The sequence below is a fragment of the Zootoca vivipara genome, chromosome 3 (genome assembly GCF_963506605.1).
Source record: "Zootoca vivipara chromosome 3, rZooViv1.1, whole genome shotgun sequence".
NCBI lineage: Eukaryota > Metazoa > Chordata > Lepidosauria > Squamata > Lacertidae > Zootoca > Zootoca vivipara.
Window position 1 is genome coordinate 35,524,939 of NC_083278.1, and position 22,822 is coordinate 35,547,760.

The following is a 22,822-nucleotide window of genomic DNA, read 5'->3' on the forward strand; positions in this document are numbered from 1 at the left end:
CAATACACTCTAAAGGCTTTGTATGATTTAGACCAGGGTGGTCCAATGTGGGGCCCTAGGGCTACATTTCATGTCACATCTCCTAGCTGCCTTCCCAAAGCCATGTAAGCGAGGTGCTGGGCTTTGGGAAGGAGGTGTGAGGACTCCGACAGCGTCCTAGAGTCCTCCTGCCTTCTTCCCAATGTCCAGTTAGCGCTCGCCCAGCTTTGCAAAGGAGGTGGGAGGGTTTAGGACCCTGCCAGAGCCTTGTGCCTCCTTCCCAAAGCCTGATGTCTCACTTAGATGGCTTTGGGAAAGCAGCATGAAGGTGTGGGGTGTGTTTGTCAAATTTTGGCCTCGCTCTCCGCCTCCAAGTGACAATTTAGTGTGTAGCCTGCAGGTTCCACATCAAAGTACTCTTGCGGCCAGAGCTTTCCAAATTGTGTGTTGTGACATGTTAGTGTGTTGGCCGCAGTGTGTAGGTGTGTTGTGTGAACGCTCCCTGTGTTCCTCCTGGGGCTGGAAAGGGGTTAGTTTAACCTCCAGTTTGCTAGTAAAACTGAATTACTATGTTGAGAAATGATGCATGTCTAAAAAGTGTGTCACCAACATGAATAGTTTGGAAAGCTCTGCTTGCGGCCCACTTGGTGTGAAAAGTTGGGCTGTCCTGATGCGTGACTTTAACTCCCCTTTCTCCTTGATTACTTGTTCAAATCTTAGCAACTATGTCAGGGATCCCCAAACTGCGGCCCTCCAGATGTTTTGGCCTACAACTCCCATGATCCCTAGCTAACAGGATCAGTGGTCAGGGATGATGGGAATTGTAGTCCAAAACATCTGGAGGGCCGAAGTTTGGGGATGCCTGAACTATGTGATAGAAAATGAGCAATATAGTTGCTCATTGGCTCAATCTTTTTCTCCCCCAGGGCAGGTGAATGGAATAGAGTGTCCTGGAAAACAGGTGTGGTTGACTGGCTAGAACCCTTAACAGGAGTACTCTACTCTGAATTGCAAAATCGCCTATCAGGTCTCACTTCCTAAGAGCTACAAAACAAGTCAGCGGAAGTATGGGATAGCAATGAGCTGAGTGTAGATGCTGAAGCAGGTTCTTCTAATGGTCTTGCACAACCAAGGAAGATCACCGTGCACAGACAACCCAGTTTCAAGCCTCTTAGGTTATTGTAGAGTTGTAGTCCCCCCCCCCCCCCCCGGTGGCAATGTCTTTCCTCTGCTAGCTATTTTTAATCAAATTCTGATTCTTTATATAAGGAAGAAATCCCATTTAACTCAGAAGTCGAAACTTCTAAGGTGTGCGTGGCTGGACTCACTAGTAAAACGTGGGCAGTCTCTGGGCCTGGAAAAAGAAACCGCATGCGATGGAACTTTCACAAGTGTTTCATCCGCTTTGAGATAGAAAAGCTTCAAGCTGAACAAGAATGGCTGTAATAGTTCCTGCTGGCTTGGTCAGAGAGAAGCTTCCTGGTTGAACAGCTGCATGCGATCATTTCGGGAATAATAGTGGGAAGCTTGCATATTTAGCTTTCTTTATTTTAGCTATCATAATAAATCACTGACTCATAATCGTCCAGTTGTGCCTCTTGAGTCACCAGGGTTTTGAAGCGCCTTTTTCTTTCAATAGGTATGTTCGCTTGCAGCTTTTGACATGATGTACAGAAATGAAATTCAACAGTAACCCACTTTGCTGTAAACCCTCTTGTGTACCTCCTATGGCTGATCCTTTCCATATCTTGTTAAAGAATTGTGATAAATGGACCTTTTGGAATTAGGCCTGATTCCGGAATGCTTTGCGCATGTAAGTCCCCCCTCACAATGCCATAGCAGGGCCAGCAGCAGTGTGGTTGCAGTGAACAGGTGGCCACCATTATGCTATTGAGATGGATACAATTCAAGCTCAACCAATAGCTGCAGTCCCTAAGCACATTTGGAAATACTGTTATTGTTCTTCTTTCCTTCTTTAGCCCTTTCATAGCACTTTAAGAATGTCATCTTTCTCTTAGCAATGTAAGGCAGGTAAGGCTGAGAGAGAGAGAAGAGAGAGAGAGAGAAACTTCTACAAGGCCTCCTAGGGACCTTTATAGTTTCCTAGCATCATATCAGTTGTCCTGAATGTACTGGAAATTAATGGGACTAAAACCATCTTCAGATGTTCTGGTGCCATGCTTAGTAAAACATGAGAGAGGGCCATTAACCATTCTTATTATTTTATTTATTAATTTATATACCAACCTCATCTTCCAATGATCTCGAAGTGGTGCACTCCTCCAAAGAGGTTCTCCTCCTCCACATTGCATCTGCACATCAAACCTGTGAGGTAGGTTAGGCTAAGAGATGGTGATTGGCACAAGGTCACTCAGTGAGCTTCGTGGCTGAATAGGGATTCAAACCCTGTTCTCCTAGGTCCTAGTCCAACATTATAACCATTGCATCACATTCTCTTGTTGGTTCTCTTGTTGCCCTCCCTGAGCCAGAGTGCAATGTGTTAAGAGAACACCTGAAGAGGGCTTTTATTTTCAAGCAAAACATGTTTTAGGAGCAAGGTGCCCTTAAGGGTGCTTTGTCATTCCAGCTGAATTGTCACCAGCAGGGCTCAAAATCTTTCTATGGACGGACGGGGAAATTGACTTGGTGGCTTCTGCAACAATTTGTGTTAAATGCGTAGATATCCCATCTTACTCCAAGGAAGTGCTGAGGGAATGTAGATGGTTCTCTCTGCTTTTTTCCCTTCGCAACAACCCTGTGAGGTAGGTTAGCCTGGGAGATGGTGACTGGCTCAGTGGCAATTTGAATCATCAGTTCAGTTGGCTCTAACCATTACACCAAACTAGGTATTTTTAAGCATTTGCAGATCTGTCAGCCTTTGTGTGTGGACTGTTTACTCTTCATCTGCTCACTGTGTTTTGATCTGCTCAAGAACTATGAAAATACTTTCCCCACAAAAAAGGGGTATCTCTCTCAGTCTGAGAGCCAGTGGGGTGGTGCCAGTGTGGTGTAGTGGTTAAGAGCGGTAGACTCGTAATCTGGGGAACCGAGTTCGCGTCTCCGCTCCTCCACATGCAGCTGCTGGGTGACCTTGGGCTAGTCACACTTCTCTGAAGTCTCTCAGCCCCACTCACCTCACAGAGTGTCTGTTGTGGGGGAGGAGGGGAAAGGAGATTGTTAGCCGCTTTGAGACTCCTTCGGGTAGTGATAAAGCGGGATATCAAATCCAAACTTCTTCTTCTTCTTCTTCTTCTTCTTCTTCTTCTTCTTCTTCTTCTTCTTCTTCTTCTTCTTCTTCTTCTTCTTCTTCTTCTTCTTCTTCTTCTTCTTCTTCTTCTTCTTTCTTCCTCCTATAGAAACTCTTACATCAGGCTGGACTTATATTGAAAGGCTGGTTTTGATGTAAAATTTAGAAACGGAAAACAAATGCTAGGGATCGTTCCTTCTGTGTACACACGTGGAATGCACAAATCTTAGGGTCTAGTTGTGGCTTTCCTTGTGAATAGCCAAACACAATGGTGGTTACCTGAATGGTTCGTTGTGAACAGAAGCTGTCATTTTGCACACTCCTGTCACAAGCTGAGCGGACAGATGCCTCCTCATTTCAAGCACACAAATATTCTTACCGTTATGAAGAGAGATTTCCAACAGAAGATAAGGCCGTTGTAAAGTAAAGGCACTTGCTTCTAAGGAAACCTCAGTTCTTTAAAACTGAACAGATAATGTCTATGTGAAATTGCAATCTCTGATGCCATCTGCTGGGCGACTGTTTTAAGCAAAATGAAAGCCGCTCAAAAATAAGGCAGGCACTTCTGCATACAAACACGGGGGATGCCCTACCTAGGTATACAGAAGTGCAAAAGTTTGTGAATTAAAGGAAGTGACTTAAAAAAACAAAACCTGCCTGATAGATGATGACAACGGGGCAACTGGACTGAGAAAGAAGATGTAAATAAAGTGGAGGGATAGCTTTCCCATCTCCAGAATATTATTTATAACAGGCATAGATAGGCAAACTCGGCCCTCCAGATGTTTTGGGACTACAACTCCCATCATCCCTAGCTAACAGAACCAGTGGTCAGGGATGATGGGAGTTGTAGTCCAAAAAATCTGGAGGGCCGAGTTTGCCTATGCCTGATTTATAATTTCAAATTGCCAAGATTTGGGACTAGCAACCCTGTATGCAGCACAACAAGGAAAGCCTGGGGTGGGGGGGGGGAAGCTGCCCTTTATGCCTTTCCCATTCTTGAAACTCACCATCACTCACTACCTCGAGATCTGAACCGCACTGCAAGGCTCTTATAGGCTGGCTGGAGCTGTTAGAAGGGCAGAGACACACTGCATCATTTTTTTAAAGAGCCACTTATACTTAAATATTGTCACCCACAGTTGCACATATGAAAGTGCTTCTTCCAGAACTTTTTGATGGGTTGCAATTTGCAGCTTATGATTGGTTTCAGCCATAACAGCAGTTAATGGGTTAAATCAAAAGTGTATTATTCTGCTATACATTTTTAAAATTTTGTTTGACATAGTGGCGAGTGAGACTGGTGGTGCATGTGACAGCTTTCACTTTGAAAATGTTATGGATGAAATGATGACAGAGCACTTATGAAAATCTTTAGGGGGGGGAACCTACATTTTATTAAATTGAAAGTAATAATCAGTTTGGACAATGACTTCAGCTAAATTTACCTAAGAAGAGGAAGGGTTTTTCTTTGTATGGCATTTGCTATTATCAAATAACTTTTTGAGGTTTCTACATCCTGCCAAAAACACAGACACCTGTGTTGGTCATACACAGTGTTGGGACTCTTCTGAAATCCATAAGTGACCTTTATTTGTTTTGGAAACAGGAGATTTTATTGGTAGTTGATTGCATAAAAAGCAGCTTGCTTGGCTTATGTTAAAGAAACCAACACGAGCAATTAAAAGTTGCTTTAATATTGTTTTTAATGCTGTGACCTGGCCTGGTACCTCAGGATGAAGTGTGCATAATAAATAGATAAATAATCCCGCTGTTTGTTTTTCCTTTTAAATCATCAAGAGTGGCACTTGTATTCATGCTTCTGTTTAGCAAATATAGTGAAGACACAGATAGTGTGGATTAGTGGCTAGGCACTTGATGGGTGAGCTTGTCTTGGTGCTTTTGCTATATAAAAAAACCCCTTCTTTTCCTTACAGAAGATTGCACCAACAATTTGAAAGTTACAAAGAGCAAGTCCGAAAAATAGGTGAGGAATCCCGACGTTACCATGGAGACCACAAGGACGATGCGCCAACATGTGGAATCTGTCACAAAACTAAGTTTGCCGATGGTTGTGGCCATTTTTGCTCCTACTGCCGGACAAAGTTTTGTGCCAGATGTGGAGGACGTGTTTCTCTGCGATCAAACAATGTAAGTTTTCTACTGCATGCAAAACAAAGCAATGTTGATTTCCATCGCTAGAACATCCTACCTGTGCAGATTTTTCTGGTGATTGGTTTCCTTTTCTTATTTCCACACCGCCAGCTCCTTGAACGTCATGGTTTTGCCCAGAATTTGTTTTCAGAATTCCTCACTCCATGTTTTGTGTGTGCAAAATCAATTTCAGAAATAAATAAAAGAGGGGACCTATATTTTTTCCCACTTGAAAATGATTGTGACAGACGCAGTGACAAGCTATAATAATGCTTTTCTCATGGAATTCTGCATTAGTATTGTAGAAAAGCTACTTTGATGTATACACCCTGAATATTGTATATGCTCTTGTGCAGTTGCCAAAGACATTTATAGAAAGTAGTGTCACATGCTTGTATACACAACTAAGTTATATTTAGAGCAGACCATTCAGAATGAATGGACCTAAGTTGGTGGTGTTCATTCATTTCAATGGATGTACACTGAGTAGAACAACACTGGAGACCACCCACACAAGACCACTTTACATGTTGCAGATTCCAATGGGGGAGCCATATTGCTTCTAGTAGGGACGAAACAATCCAAAATTCTTATGTGTGAGGAGAAAGTGCTTCCATTTCCACCCTGTGGATTCCCCCCCCCCAAATTTTTTTTATTATTTTGTAACAAACAAAGACACAAAAGCAGAAACATACAAAATACAGAATACAAAAAATACAAAATACAAAAAAGAAAAAAGAAAAAAAGAGAAAAAAACCCAAAACTTCAACTTGAATATATTCTAATATCAGTGACTTCCTCATGTCCCTTCCAACTGCGTTACATTGTAAATCCTCTTTAGTAATTTCTAAATCTTATTCTTACACCTTGTTTACCATATAACTATTATTTTTCTAATCTTATCTGATATCATAACACAAAATCTCACACTTACTGCTTATTATTAACTACACCTCAACATCAATACTTATCTAAACATTTTTTTATTTCTACAACCTCCCTGTACCTCCTAAACTTCTATTAATTCTTTCCAATAATATGTTTATTTCTTAAATACACTTTGAATTTTTTCCAATCTTCTTCCACCGCTTCTTCCCTCTGGTCTCGGAGTCTCCTGGTTAGCTCTGCCAGTTCCATAAATTCTATCATCTTCACCGCCCTGTGGATTTCTAATTCCAGCCTTTTGGATCTCAGCTATTCCATTAAACTGGAGTATTGAATTCTGGTGTATCCATTTCACTATGATTTCTTTTATTTTCTGCTAAAATCCTTCAGGTATCTGCCCATATGTGTGTGGTGCTATAGATATTTTTATTTAAACATGCTGTGTTTCATTTTTGGTAAATCTTATGCTTACAGGAACACAAGAATTGCCTTGTTTATATCTGTCTATTAATGTTTTCCTCCTTTTTCTTTTCTCTCTTTCTTTTGTATTTTTCTCCTTTTTCTGCTTCCCTGGATGCTTTCCCAAAGGAGGACAAAGTGGTTAGAATCCATATTTCTTCATATATTATTACAGTGTTTTTTATGTGAAACCAGTTAATGCAAATTATTTTGACTAAATGTTCAGTTGTAAAATCCAGATATTAAACTGAGAGTATATGTATCAATTTGCAAAATTTTAAGCACAGTAGCTAAACAGCTTTTCCTATTATAAATTTGTATTTTTCATAGCAGTAGAACATGCAGCTAATAATAATAATAATAATAATAATAATAATTTATTACTTATACCCCACCCATCTGGCTGGGTTTCCCCAGCCACTCTGGGCGGCTTCCAACAGAAACATTAAAATACACTCATTTCTTAAACGTTAAAAGCCTCCCTAAACAGGGCTGCCTTCAGATGTCTTCTAAAAATGCTTTGGGAGGAAGAAATCTTATTTATTATAACCTCTTTTTACATCACATAGGAAATCAATATATCAAATTCATAATTTGACAGGGAATAGTAGTAAAGTTATTTCTTTGTGAAATCGAAAGGTATCTAATTCTGGTTTTTAACTTTGTTGCTGTAAATGACTTTAATTGTCAAATCACATATATAGATATCCAAACCATTACACTGTGAACATTATTTTTTTAAGGTAGATTTTCTGGGAAATCTAACCAGTAATATTTTATTTTTATTTTTTTAAAAAAGAAAAGTGCAATATGTACTTCTAAACATCTACTCTCTCTGCAAATCATATGGCATGCAATATGAATGTTTAAAAATCACCTTTCTTATTTCATCAATATGCCTGTTGGTGTGGGGAAAATAAATTTCAAAATGTTAATGAAGATGCCTCATGAAAATTGAGTGCACACTGTAGAACCAAGATGGAGAATCTGCAACTCTCCAATCAGCCCCATCCCCATTCTAGCCACTATGGCAGGCAACTTGTCTTTTGGGAGCTCCTGGGAAGAATTCAGGTTCTATTGACACAATGTTTGTGCAGTGGTGGCAAATGGAACAGGATCACTTAGCATACACGTGAAAGGCACTGAAGGGATTCTTTGGATCCCAACCTACATACCTTGATGTTTACAAGGAGTTAATAACTACTGGTATTAAAATAACTTGGATATAAACCGCACATTAAATCACCTTCACTTTGGACAAGTGCTCGGAGCTGTTTCTGCTAACCAGAATCTGCCTAGAGGCCTTTTATTTTGGTTCTCCATCAGTTTCCTTCCTTTACATATAGCAATCCTACATCTTCAGTACATATGCAGATGTCATTGCCTTAAGACAGGGGTTGTCCACCTGGTCCCTACCTCACACTAGTGGGCGTTTCAGGATTCTAGGTGGGCGGTAGGGGGTTCAGCACAAGCTGGATCCTCCTTTTATCGAGCACTTGTGGGTGGTAAGGAAATTTTACCATCAAGAAAGATGCATTAGTGGGCGGCAGGTATAAAAAGGTTGACTACCCCTGCCTTAAGACATCCTTTTTTCAAGCCACACCTGTTCAGCTGAACGTATTAATTGATGCTATTCAGTAAAGCACCTCTGAAAATGTTCTGCTTTGTTTTTTTGTCTTAAGCAGAGTAGTTTACAATTAATAGTTTGTAGGCCACAGTATTCCGAGATTCTAACATAGTCACAGTATTTACAAAAGTGTCCCCAAGAGAGGAAAAGGCACAAATCCAAATGCCGGATGTTCCATCATCTAATCAGTGCCCAGATGGTCAAGGCTTTAGTCTCAAAACCAGCGGCAAATCTTGGCTATTGATCCATTCGTGGCTCTAGATCTGTAAACTCTGATGGTGAGAAGCCTCACTTTAAAAGGGAGCTTGCACACAGATCACCTCTCAGGGTTTGATAAGTATCGCCCAGGTTTCCAAACGTGTTTAGCTTTCAAAGATAATACTGTACAATGTGGTCAATTGTGACACCAGGCTAGGGACCCAACTATGTTATTTAAGGGGCATGAAACAATCAATTGAGTTGGACTACTTGTTTGAAGCATCGTGATTTCTGATTGCTCACTACTAGGGCATGTATGCAATCATTGCTGGCCAAAGGGCAGCCTCCTTTTTTGGTTAATGTGAAGGTCTTGGGCTTCATAATTAGAAGTTGGCAAGAAGTACTAAGGATCATCAGTTTGATCAGTAGTGAAATGGCTGTACTTTGTGCAGATAGCAATGCTATAGCAAGATGAGATCAAAGACATTCTGCGTTGGATATGGGTAGCAAATATCACTTTATTTCTTCTGTCTGTGGAGTTGGAGCACCACTTTAATCATCAGGAGAAAAAAACATGGCCACTTCTAATTTACATGAATGTGCATTTTCCCATGTCATTTGCCGTTATAAGATTACAGTGACTGTAATCCTATGTGTGTTTACTCAGAAGTAAATCCCATTAGCTTCAATGGGGCTTAATCCCAGGCCACTGTATACAGCCATATTTATTTGGGAATAAGACCCACTGAATTGAATTGGATGTATATTTGAGTAGGCATGGCTATGATTCTGCTGTTGGTTTGATAAATGAGTAGACTTTTCAATATTCACTACTGGCTAAATTTATTTGCAGTTTTTGTTTATTAAGGAGAACCTGTATAATAGCAAAATTTCCTGAAAACAACCTGATTATTAGAGATGGATGTAATCTGTTCTTTCTCTCTCTTTTTTGTTATAAAGAACTTTAATCCTCATCCAGGATTAAAACTGTGTATTTTTAGTACTGCTGTGTCCTAGATAAAATATATTTCCCCTGTATGTTTTATACATGCCTTATAGTATTTGGAAAATACTTGCTTTGTGCAGTATTTTTCTGCTGAGCCATATTTTAGTGTTGCATTCATCTAAACCATTTATTATTATTATTATTATTATTATTATTATTATTATTATTATTATTATTATCATTTCCAGTTTCTACAGATAGTCAAACAAATACCAAGAGAGGCTGTAGGGATAGTGTTGCTGCTTTCAAAGTCTTGCATTTTTTAAATACCCTATGTTAAATTCAGGGATAGGCCTTGGAAATTTTGGGTTGTTTGCAACAAAGCCATGCCATTAGTTCAAAGACTTGTGCTTGTGAAATAGAACTTTCCCTCTCTCCTCCCCTGTGTACCCCTGCCAAGTTTGTATTTGTTTTCCACACAACCCTCTGGAACAGATTTTGGGGAAGTGCAAGGAGAGGGAGGGCCGGTGCAGTCATTAGGTGGGATGAGGCAGCTGCCTCGGGCATCAGAAGCCCCTGAGGTGTTTCTGGCCAATTTCCACCGGGATCTTTCCAAAATCGCACGAGATATTGTGGAGGGTGCAAGATTTTATTTGAAATAGACGAGATCATTTCATGGGCATCCTTTTGTAGTGAATTTCCCACTTAACTTTGTTTCTGTCAACTTAACAAACTCAATTCTATACGGACCTTTGTTGGCAAGGTGATGTCTCTGCAATTTTTAATGGTGCATGAATGCATGAAGCAATAGATAATAGCATTAAAAATCCAAATGCATATTTAACATGGACATGCCACAGACCAGATGAATAAGCCTCATGGACCACTGGTGGTCCGCAGACCGCAGTTCAGAAATCCCTGGTCTAGAGCAGTTATCTGCTATTACCAAATATTATAGTATCTCTATGGCAGGGATGGGGAATCAGGGACCTTCCAGGTGTTGTTGGGTGCCAACTCCCACAAGCCCCAGCTTGCGTGATCATAGATGATGAGAGTTGTTGTTCAGCAACATCTCAAGGGCATAGCTGCCAAGTTATCCCTTTTTTTAAGGGATTTTCCCTTATGCTGAATAGGCTTCCTCGTGAGAAAAGGGAAAACTTGGCAGCTATGCTCAAGGGGGAACGCTCCCTACCTCTGCTTTATTCTAATGGTGAAGTCAAAGCCAAATTTGGATGAGCCGCTGGCTCTTCTCATGCTGCTATAGAGATATGAGCGAGTTGTCAAATGAAAGCACATCTTTCTGAAACTGGGTGTTGCTAAATTTGACCACCTTTCTGAAAGCACCACAGGAACTTGGATAATGAAAAGGTAAATGAAGGCTATGATCTTTGAGATGTCCCACCCATCACATGAGCTGCTGGGTCACAGACATCCAAGAGGTCAGATAAATGAGAACCTACAGCTATTGGTTTAGCTGTTGTGATGTCATGAATATTAAGATATTAAACTACCAGCATGAGGGGAATAAGGAGTCGTGATCTTTTGGCAGAAAGGAGTATGAGGAAGTGAAGAGACAGTACTGATGCACTTGTGTTCAGTTAAGCTGAGTATGTGAAAGGGGTGCAAGAGTGATTATGTGTATGAATAGTGTGAACAGCAGATGCATGAATGCAGTGAATGAGAGTGCAAGATCTGAATGAGGTAAATGGTGAATGTAAGTGTAGATGGGCAATGACATGGAAGTACAAACAACATATATGTAACCAGAAAACAAATCCCATACATGAGAATAAGGCAAGTTATATGTAAGAAAATAAGGGCTAACTAAATTTATTTAAAATTTAAGGTTTCTTGGAGGGTTCCCGCTTTACCTTGCTTTTCTTTATTAAGTACAAATCAGTTGTTTTTAGATCAACAATGGCTGCAATGCACATTGAGATGACCGGGTGACACTTGGGGAGCATTGGAGATGCGAAGCATTTCCAGAAAATGGAAAGCAGGGAAATAAAAGCAAAGCAAACTTTCCTTAAATCTCCACACTTCTGGTTGATCTCCCACATATTTCCCAAGTTCTGTGACTTTTTCTGAAAAAAAGCATGAATATTATCTCTTGTTCTCCTTTAAGCCTCTGCCATGGGATCAGGCTTTCCACCTCTCATCCTCTGATAGAGCTGTGCACTAAAACGCTTCGAAACCTGGAGTAACTGGCTTCTGACTTCCACAAGAATTAGTTGCGCCATTTTGTCGTCTTGTACTTTGGTGAGAAAGTGTCCAGGTTCCCCCAATACAGTCAGTCCTAATTTTCCCTTTGTCAGAAAGTCCTCATATGTGCTTCTCTTTGGTCTCTGCTCTTAGCTACGGTATTGTGGGCTGTCACTTTTCATATCTCAGCGCTTAGATTTCTTATTCCCCGTTAGCCAATTGTTAAATTCAGCCTATGGGATGGATCTGACACACCTTGCTGTTGCAACTATTTATTATTAAATGTGAATCAAAGGTTTTTAACGAATGATGATCATCGTGTACAGTTTTGCTGAGTTGCATTGTTTAAGATGGCTGGCTGATCAGCAGGCTTTTACTGAGCCTTGCAAACTCATAAGCCACAAGTACCTTATTTCTAGTAGGTCTTTTGCTATTCCTCTTTTCCTTCAACGATTTCTTTATATCAACATGGAAATTAATCTCTACTAAGGATTGATATTCCCTTGTGTTCCTAAGCGTTGCCATGCATCGCCTTTCTTAAATGATTTAATCTTTCACTACTGTGTGACACTAGAGACACTGCCACTTTTAACAAGGTCATTTTTATCCAGAGAATGCCTGCCTTCTCTAGGCCTTTTCCATGAAATGTGGATCTCTTGCCTCTGAACACAGGGTTACATTTTACCCCTAAATTGAGGCACCTGCAAATCCCGACCTCCTGGAGATAGCATTCTATATCCACTTGGTGTCAACAAGACTCCATGAACAAAATCTTGATTATCATATTTGAAAATGGTGGTGACATTTTTTAGTGATATGGAGTGATCACTCACATCTTCCCTCCAGCCTAGAACATGCATTTATGTTTTGGATGGCAGCTCATTATCCCAGTGTGTGAGAGTTTTCTGCTTGTTTTTGGTAATACCCAGCCACATTAATACAGGTAAGTGCCAGAGATCTGAATGGATTGCTAATACTTAAAGCAAAATTCTAATCTCACTTAAACTTAGTATCATAGAAATAGCTATTTTGAACCATAGACTCTCATTACCATCTAACTTCTCCAGATCACATTCTTCTGCACTTCTTTTCCTTTCCTTTCCCGCCTTGCCTAACCAGAAGTCCTTTCCTTCTTCCATGTTTGACCTGCCAGTGTAGTAACTAAGATCAAGGTTTCTCTTAAATTGTTGCAAACGACAATTTACAGACTGGTTGTCAAAGGTATTTTTTGATGCATCATAAAATATTTTTGATATCCCTATACTGGCGCAAAAAAACACACCACAGCATTTCCCTGTCCTGATCTTTCTCAACGTCCAAGTTTTCCATGTTAAACTCACGATGCTCTACCCTTTTCCTAGCCTTCCCGAAAAAATTTAACTAACCAAAACCCTTACATCCCCTTTTCTTCCCCAAAGTACATTGCTTCTTCTCCAGCTTTCTTTTTTGAAATCGTAAGATATCCACTCAAATTTATTGTAGAGCACTGATACTTTCTCTCCCCCTTCCTCAAATCTTCCACCCCAGATTTACTGAGTTGCCCTTGTGCTCGGTAGCACAGATAGCACAGACTTAATCAACTTAGCCTCAGACCTTTGCATCTGGAACAAGAGGTGGGAGAGAATTATGAAAAGACCATGGACACCCCAGAAGGTAGGAGCAACAAAGGTGAAAGTTGGGGAGGGGGGAGCCCTTTGTTGTCCCCTTGCAGTAATGTTTGTTAACAGATTCATGCAGCATTCACACATCAGTCCAGTTTTCCTGCCTTGATTTTTTTTAAAAAACCCTCCTCCCCACAGAATTTCAATTGCTGTTCTGAATATTGGTTTTCAAATGCAGGAGCTACAAATAACTCTTAAGACCCTTAGCAGTTACGGAGCTGACAGTGAAGCCCAGAATGCAGATTGCTTCACATCTGCCCATAACCATATTCAGCTCACTCAGAAATGCTTTCACATGGCTGTAATGTCTGTAAATGACTCACCATTGCTCAATAAACAGGTCCTATCCTGCCCAAATTAATCCAGGTGAGGCAGCAGGTCAGGGTGGATAATTTGATTTCACCAGCAGGCAGGGTCCTTTCCTCTTCCACTCCATGGATCGCCCATTTGTTTGTCGCCTGATGCCAGGTGAAAACATTTAAAGGTGTGGACTAAGTATCACCCCCAGGATAGACTGGTTTGAACAGGCTTAAATAGTATAGGTTTGGTGAATCTAAAATCTACATCTCTCGTGTGACGGTTGTTTTCCATTGATGGCTCTAAAGGGAAGGAAGATTCTACTTGTCTGGCAAAATGTTTCCAGAGTTGCCGATGTATTCTTGTATGTTTACTGCCTTTTGCTCTGCGAGATCATGAATTTTCATGTAGGACCTTCTCCCGTCCAGCATCATTTTCTACTCGGTGCTTGCACACATTTTGTTTACAAAATACCGTAGTGTTTATTTGCATGTGTGCAAATGGATCTGATTAAAAAGAAGCATGAGTGGAAGGGAATTCACTATTAGCACTGTTTGGCATATACCTGTCCAAGTTCAAGCAGGATATTTAAATAGCGCTGAAAGTAGGCACTGAAGCAGTTTCCACGCTTCTGCTGGATTTAGATGCATCGTTCTCATGTAAAACTCGAGATGGGAATAAGACACTTCGAATCTTGTGATATTTACTTCCACATACTGTAAATGTGAATATGTATGTACTGCTAGAATTTTAAAAATCATGCAGTTGCTTAATAATTTCACAAAAAAGAGAAGCCTTTCCCTGTAGCATTATGATAAAAACAGACGTTTTAAAAATAAAAGGAAGCACCCCATGATATTCTAGTGTTTGCATATCTGCAATCGATTGTAGTCTTTCTGTTCTATTTAGTACACCTGACTTTATGCAGCATTATTGATGTGCTGTTCACTGCAAAGGGGAAAAAAACCTAATATAACCTCTGGGGATAACTGGTCATGGTTTGAACTGCTATTAACCAGGAAAAATGATTATCTTATATAAGATTCCCCCCCCCCTTCTACAAAGCAAATTCTGTTGGCAGTGACATAAGATTAAATTTTGAATTAATAAATGCAGCTTTAGTGAATAACAAGGGAATGAAGAGAGAAAAAGCAATCATGCTCCTTTTCTTCTCCTGCAATCTCCCCCCACCCACCTGCCCGTAATAAGTCCCCCAAAGCATTATAAGGCTCTTGTTTTAAGCTGGCTTGTATCCTGAACCTGTTAGTGACTGGGGGATAGACTTCAACACTTTGCTGCAGGTTCCCACTTGTTCCTTCTGACGACAAACCTAATGTTCTGCACCTATTCGTTTAGCAGCAAAATGGGGTTACTCACAAACAAGGTAGGGGTTTGTGTATCGTTACAGGACTTGCCACCCATGTAGGAAAACAAAGTATAATAAACCCCAGAACATGGCCTCCAGGAGGCAGAAACTTTTGCAGCAACTACAAAGGATGATGAGGAGGATCAGGGTGGTAAAAATGACTGCATTGAACCATGGCTAGCATCTTATAGTATCCTGGGAGAGGATTAGGGTTTGGGGAAAGTGTGTTGTGTGATGTTCATTTCCCAGTACTGTACTCATTTACCTCCCCTAAAATCCTAGGGGGGCACAATATGTTTAAAGGCCGTAGGATTCAATAGTATCTGTCCCTCATTGTACTGCTTGGGTCATGGGCTAGATGAGTTGCTTCTTACTCACTTAGTCTCAAACCTCAGCAGTTATAATTATAGAGCAAGTGCACTATTGGACTAGCCTCAGTGCTCAGGCACCTTGCACTATTGTACTACAGGAGGAGGGATATCCCAGTTGTTCTCGTGTTCTCTCTCTCTCTCTCTCTCTCTCTCACTCACTCACACACACACACACACACACACAATTCATTACGTGTCTCTGACTTGTCTACAAGTATTTTCAAAGCCCATGTATGTGAAAATGCCAGTATCCAACTACTACACGCTATGCTTAATGCTTGTTTTTATTTCATTATAGCCATTGAACCCCATATTGCTTTTGGGATCACAGAGCATAAGTTATCCCTTCTCTTCCCAACTGTATCAGCCCTGAAAATCACCTCCTCCCTCTGGGTTGGCTAAGAACCTCACTTTAAATTGACACTATAGCACCATCTTTCTAATCCTTATAGATCAGCAGGACTGTGGAGAAGGGATTGCATCTGGGAAGGGAAGGCATAAATCTATCCTTCTTGCGCACAGTGATCCTGATAACAATTGTGTGTCCCCACCCCTGGCTGCTGTAATTAATTTAAGAAAAACAGATATAGCTGTATGCTACCACATGAAACACGATGTGCAGTTTGACCCTCAGAATTTATGAGAGGAATATGATAGCTCAGATAGTCCAGTGATTAAAATGAAATAAGAGCCTGAATAGAATGGAAACATAAAAATTAAGTGCCACATAAAGCTGGCATGTGAATTAGGTTGCATATCACTGTGTGTGCAAGATGCTAGAGAGAGAAAACATCTTAATAGTTTATGAATCTAACCGAGCTCTATATCTTCTGTATTATTATTTTTTTGAGGCAAAAGAGGGCAGTGCTTTGCAGGCACATCCGTAAACCACAGAAGTTAAGAGTACTGTACTTGATTTTAAGCCAGCTTTACTCTCATTGGTTTCACTGAGCCTAGATTGGCTCACATTCAGATGTTCTGATTTTACTAGTTTGTTGATCCGACTGACCCGCCATAGGAGGAGCCTGAACCAGAGCGAAGCTATGCCAGAGTTTAGCACCATAATTATGTGAAGCATACATCAGTGGCAGGTGAAGCATTCTTTGTTTCATGTCCATTAAAAAAAAGTAATGAAGAGAAGGGAGATTGCTATTTTGGCTAGACTTTATGTAAACAGGGCAGAATCTATCCTCATCCATATGTCTGATATTAAGGCATACCTGTTTTTGTGGCCTCAGGTTCAATAAATATGGTAGTATTATGGCTTATACTTTGATCAACTCTCCCCCCCCCCCCCCGGTTCTGAAATTGTGTCAGCTATATAAATTAAGCAATCAAGGCAAAAACCTTAGTTTTTCTCTCTCCACGAGCCTAAAGTAGGCAGGTAAAAATAGGGAGGGATGAAATTTGAGCCATACAGGCCTACAATCACAGATTTCTAATGGAGGAGACACCAAAGCAGTATCTTCATCCCTTGAAGAATTTTACAATTGAAAATTCCTTGTATATTTATTAGTCAAGCAATATTTAGAGAAGAATGGGCATTTGAATAAATTTGACTGGGTTCCACTCTTTGCTTATTTGGTTTATTGTATGCCATCCATCCATCCATCTATCTCAGGGTGGTTCACAGCACACTTCCCTATTTAGGGAAGATAACAGGGCGTTAGCAACTGGATCTGGACCATGTTCCAAAGACAAAGGCTTTAATACTAATAGGAAAGAGTCTGGGGGTGAAGATCTTTGCTGTGTGCATCTGTATGCTCGCCCCACTGGTCTACTGAGAGAAGTGCCATGAGGCTTGATGCAACTGATTATATTTAGATTAATGCCTGTTGTAAATTATAATAGTTGACATTTTGATGTTGGTTTAATCTAATTAGTAGACAGAATACATTCCCCTATGCTGCTTTTGTTTTTAGGAACACCTTCCTCCTGAACAAATATAACCAATAATGTTGTCATGAAAACATAATGTTCTAACGGAATCTGCTCGGTGTGCCTGACAGCATGATACGTTCTGCAATTCTTAGCTACGTTGTCAACATCTTGAGCCTCGCCAAAGTGGCTGGAGAGGCTATGGAAAGCTGTGTAAATCTGTCCCTTATCCAAATCCTATATGGAAAGGCAGACTATATAAACTACTTAAAATGAAGACAAGCTCTTCTTTGATGTGGATGATAACGTTTTTATTTGTTGTTATCCGTAGTGTTGATTTATTTGTTTTGGTCACTGGCTGTGGTGGAGGGAAACTAAGGCAAAGTAACAGCTAAAAGTAGTAAAGGAAACAAAAACCAGAGCAGCCTCGAAATGCACACAGCATAAAGCTACTTTGAATCAATAGCCAACATCCAAATTCAATCTCCACAAAATGTGACAAAGTAGATGTGCTATTGCTTTGCAGAGCTATAGTGCTTAACTGTGTTCAGTGCTTAACTGTGTTATATAACACCTGGTCTTAAATGTAGCTGTAGATGCTGGGTGAACTTGCACACGCTCTGGCCAAGGATTGTGTGCTGAGGGAACCATAACATTTAGATCATGTTAATTTTTACGTTCCTGATGGTAGACTGTGTGAACCAGCCTTTTCAGTTCCACAATAATAGAAAATTGTTTAAGAGATAATGCATTTTTACTCCATGTTTGTGCAGGGAGCAGTTAAAGATTCGAAAATGTAAGTGCCAACTTATGCAATGTGTGGTGCACTTGCAATTTCATTGCAAGCATTTTCATGTTTTGCTTTCATGTTGTGTTAGTACAGGAATAATGTCTCTGCCGGCCACGGACTGCAGTGGGAAGGGCCAGAGACAGTAAGTGAGAGGCTTATATGTGGTTATGAATAAAACACTCCAGACTGTTCACACGAGCGCAAGCATGCAGTCCTTTTACTTCTCTGAAGCATGTTTCCACCACAGTGATGTTTTCACATGGATCTGTGTGTGAATCCTGGACTCATCATTTTGAGATTAATCCTGTGTGTGCTTGACTCTTTATTACGATTAGCATTGTGCATCGATCCCCAAAACCCATTCACCATGGAAATAAAGACACAGCAGACACAGAATTTTAGTGATATGCTAGAAATCAGCCCCGAGTGCTCACTGGAAGGACAGATCCTGAAGCTGAGGCTCCAATACTTTGGCCACCTCATGAGAAGAGAAGACTCCCTGGAAAAGACCCTAATGTTGGGAAAGATGGAGGGCACTAGGAGAACAGGATGACACAGGACGAGATGGTTGGACAGTGTTCTCGAAGCTACGAACATGAGTTTCACCAAACTGCAGGAGGCAGTGGAAGACAGAAGTGCCTGGCGTGCTATGTCACAAAGAGTCGGACACGACTAAACGACTAAACAACAACAACAACAACAATTTCTGGTTTATCGTGGCTTGCCAGGAGCAAATCATATTGCTGAATTGCTCCTGCTTCATTCCTCCCCTGGCATGACCAAGATAAACAAACATAAAGCCCTTGCCTTCCTGTTAAGTCCAAACCAGGGATCTTTTTTTTTTTGCCACATAACAAGCCACAATCTACAAGCCAGGAACAAATGCTGAAGACATGCCTCATGGTTCTTTGGGCTAAGGTTTTTGTTTTATTTTGTTGAATCTATATTTTTCTGTCCCATTTGGAACAGTTTTTGTGTTCTGAAACAGTAATTATGTTTTTATGACTACTGTACATTTTATTGTTGTAACCCACCATGAAGGTGGAGTGTGGTTAAGAAATCTTATAATGAATTAAATGATGGCTCCAGGCTGGTTAGTGAAACCTGGGTTGTAATGGAATTGCAAGCCATTATCCTGGGGTCAGATGTAATGCAAAGCCAAGACTTCTTGGTTGGTTTATCCCACTCACACCTGAGGAGGAGTGAAGCAGAGTGCTCTGGCAGCGTTGCTGCTTCAGCATGCTGCTCAGCTCTGATAAATCACGATAAGCCAGAAACCCAGGCTCATTATTCCGTGCAAACACAGAATGCCGAACACAGACTGGTCCGCTTTTAACAGTGACAGCAGTTTGTCTCTCAAAGCTTCACACATGCAAATATGCATGTGCTTTATGTAGGTATGCAGCAGGAAACTTGTTGATGATTTGCTGAAAAGCTGCATCAGGACACAACAAATGAACTGCAAATATATTTCTTAGCAATCTATTCCAATTCCATGTTAGAAGGAGTTAGAAATACATGCAGATTCCAACTCTCTCTAACACAGAATCCTCCTTAGAGTTCCCGGTGCATTGCATGGAGGTCCAGAAGCCACATTAAAGGACTGTAATCCTTCATCTGTGTGTTTGTTTGGTTGCCTAACATCTGTGGATTGTTAAGATAAGTTATTACACAGACCTGCTTTAGTTTAGATTAGTTTGGACCATGGCCCAGTATTTTCAATCAGGATATAATTCCTGCATGCTGCTAGATTGCTTGCTCCACATACTTCCCTACACAATATTTTTTCACTAAGCGGCTTTCTCACTGAAACTGTTATATCACCTCAAGGTTTGTCCCCCTCCCTCTTTGGAAGAAGGACTTTTGTCTCTTGCCCCCCCCCCCCGCCGGACCTACTGTAGTTCAAGGCCAGCAGCCAAATTGCATGTATTAACTAAGCTCTGGAGCGACTCCTAAACAGAGATGGTAGTGTAGTCTCTATGTGAGTATAATATAGATTTTGTTCATGTGTAATTTGTGGCATGTGTTGTTGTATGTGTGTATGACAAAATGTTTCAGTTTTTAACTCTAAATGGTTGGTGTGTGTATATGACAAAATGTTTCAATTTTTAACTAGTTGGTTGTTGCAGGCAACAGCATTTTCACATATATAGGTGTTGTTGTTTTTTAAAAAGTTTGTGTTTCTCCGTGTGGGTGGATATACATGTATATTTGTGCCATGGCTAGTTTAGTTATTTAGGACACATACCGGTAGTTTCATCCAAAAGAAATCATCACAGTATGAAGCTGTGTAAGTTCATCAGTATAAACTGATATTCAGGAATGTTTCGTTTTTGAAGATGTGTGTGTTTCACATATGTTGCATTAGTATCCAGAAGCATCTGTCAGTGTTATATGGAAAATTTACATTATGGATGCATTGTGGGAGGATAAAGACTACAGCCCTATGCACATTTACCTGGAGTAAGCACCATTGAACTGAATGGCGCCTACTTCTGAGTAGACATGTGTGGGATTTTTGTGGTCAATCTTATTTCATATCAAGAGTTTATAATTATACTGTGTTGGGTTTTTGCTTAGACAACTTTTTGAGCCCCCCCCTCAGTACAGCACATGGGCTCTATAAATAGCTCCATTAATGCACATTTGTTTCAATTTGCTAGTTTTGATTGGAAACACAACAGGGTGCATGTTGCAGTGGTAGTGAACTTGGGGACTTTTGAACATCTGTATCTAGGGTATGGAGCTCAACCCACAGAAGTCACTGGCAAAGCTCCCAGCTGGATGATGCCCTTATTTTTCCATCTTTCCCTGAGCATCAGATGTGTTATGTTTAATTAAAATATTGGATTTTTGTTCAGATCTATTTTGACACATGCTATGCACACACAAGAAGAATCTTACGACTGCTTGCTAACAGGCTTTCAAATTGATTTTATATGCACATTTGTATAGTGTAGTAGTGTTAACTGGTATTTTCATTTGTTTCTTTTGCAAATGTTCACTTTATCTGGAGTTGGAAGTGTTTTCTTCTTCTTCCTGTTTATTGTTGAAGTTGCCTCTATTATTTCACTGCAGCTAATTTTTTATTTGTTTTTAAGTTAAACCAAAACTGATTGGTCTACTGCAGGTTTAAGTTTTTGATGAGATTTTTTAAAATATTATAACACGTGAATGTTTCTTTCCTTATAAAACAATTTTCTCTTGTGTGAAAAGAGAATGTGCTTTGTAATAAACACTTTTCATTTTTATTCTTTATACCCACAACTTAAACATTAAAGCTACAAAAGTTTAACTTTAGTAAGGTCCAATCCAGCATTTAACCAAAAAATACATAATGAATCTTGGGATTATGTCAATAATACTTAATTTAGATATTATATGAGCTCAGATATTTCATTTGCTTATTTTCTTTGCAGTATCTGAAGATAATTTGTTATTTGCATGCATGCCAAATGTTTCTTCATTCCTTGACAAAGGAAGAACTCTTTTTGGCTTCTTGCAATTACTATTGCAAGATTGTTCATTTCCATTGTTACTTAAACATTTTGAAATTTTGGGGGGATGGTGGTGGTACTGGTAGGCACCTTATTACGACTGGATATCAGTAATGCTTAGGAAGTGTTCATTTTCTTTTCCCATTTCCTCCTTATTTGATTTATTACTCAGTATGCAGTGTACTTCATTTTTGTGCTTTGCATTGATGCACAACTATACAATGTTGCTTCCTCTTTTTTTAATTTTACGAAACATTTGTGTAAAAGATTTAATTTAGAATTCTTTCTTAGAAAACGCCTTTGGTTGGATCCATACGCAGTCATGCTTAGAGTAGACCCAGTGAATCAATGGGACCTTAAAGTATTAACAAAACAATTCTATCCATGTCTATTATATATATAAAAAAACCCATTGAGTTTGGTGGGTCTACTCCAGGCATGACTAACACTGCATAATAACCCCTTTTCCTGAGAGTAATCTCCATTAAATTCAACGACACTAACATCTGAGTAGACATGCTTAGGATTGCAACCAATTCCTGGATCCAACTCCTAATATTTCTGTTCATTTCCATGTTATTTTTCTAACAACCTGATCCTAATTACATTTAGGGGGGCAAGTGCACATTATTATTAATATTAATTGGACTTACTTCCAAATAAGTGTGCATAGATTTGCTGTTTGGCTCTTCCCACCCCCCTCCTTCCCACCCCTTTGCTCTTTTATCATGTACAGTGCATGACCGCCTTTATCCCTGCATAATCCTTAGAGCCAGCATCTGGCCTTAATGTGTTGCTGCTCTTGACAAAAATATAAATTTTAAAATCTAGCGGTGGTGGCCCAGAAATAGAATGTGTGCTTGATTTCATACCTTCCTGGGAGAAGATAGAACCTTTCTCGTGCTATGAATAATATTTTATCTTCTTAAACATTTTGTCTCTTAAGGCAAGGCTTTTGTTTCTTTTCCTCAACTGAAATTTCAAGAGTAATCATTTCACTATTACGTTTGGGCCATTGTGTCAGGAGAGAGCTTAGCCCTAGGGAGCATTTGAGAGTGATGGAACCATACTCAAGAAGAGTAATGATTAATTGGTTTTTGGATATGTGCCATTGGATGTTTGATTGGAAGGATAACAAAACATTCGACTGCATTTGCTCACTTCTTCATTAAGGGGTTGGGGGGTTGGGGTATATCTGGTGGCCTAAATACTGTAACTCACCTCATATGTGAAGTGAACTTGGTTTGTTAGTCTTATTAAGATCT

General features: G+C 40.0%; 1 protein-coding gene across 18 annotated transcripts in view; it reads left to right on the plus strand.

Annotated features, from left to right (window-relative positions):
• The window catches only part of RIMS1 (regulating synaptic membrane exocytosis 1), a 225,102-nt gene that overhangs the window by 76,066 nt on the left and 126,214 nt on the right, over positions 1-22,822 (plus strand). For all 18 annotated transcript variants that reach the window (XM_060272539.1, XM_060272523.1, XM_060272532.1 and 15 more), the window contains exon 2: positions 5,164-5,377. In XM_060272539.1, coding sequence (XP_060128522.1) covers positions 5,164-5,377 — 214 coding nt within the window. The remainder of the gene's footprint in view (positions 1-5,163; positions 5,378-22,822) is intronic.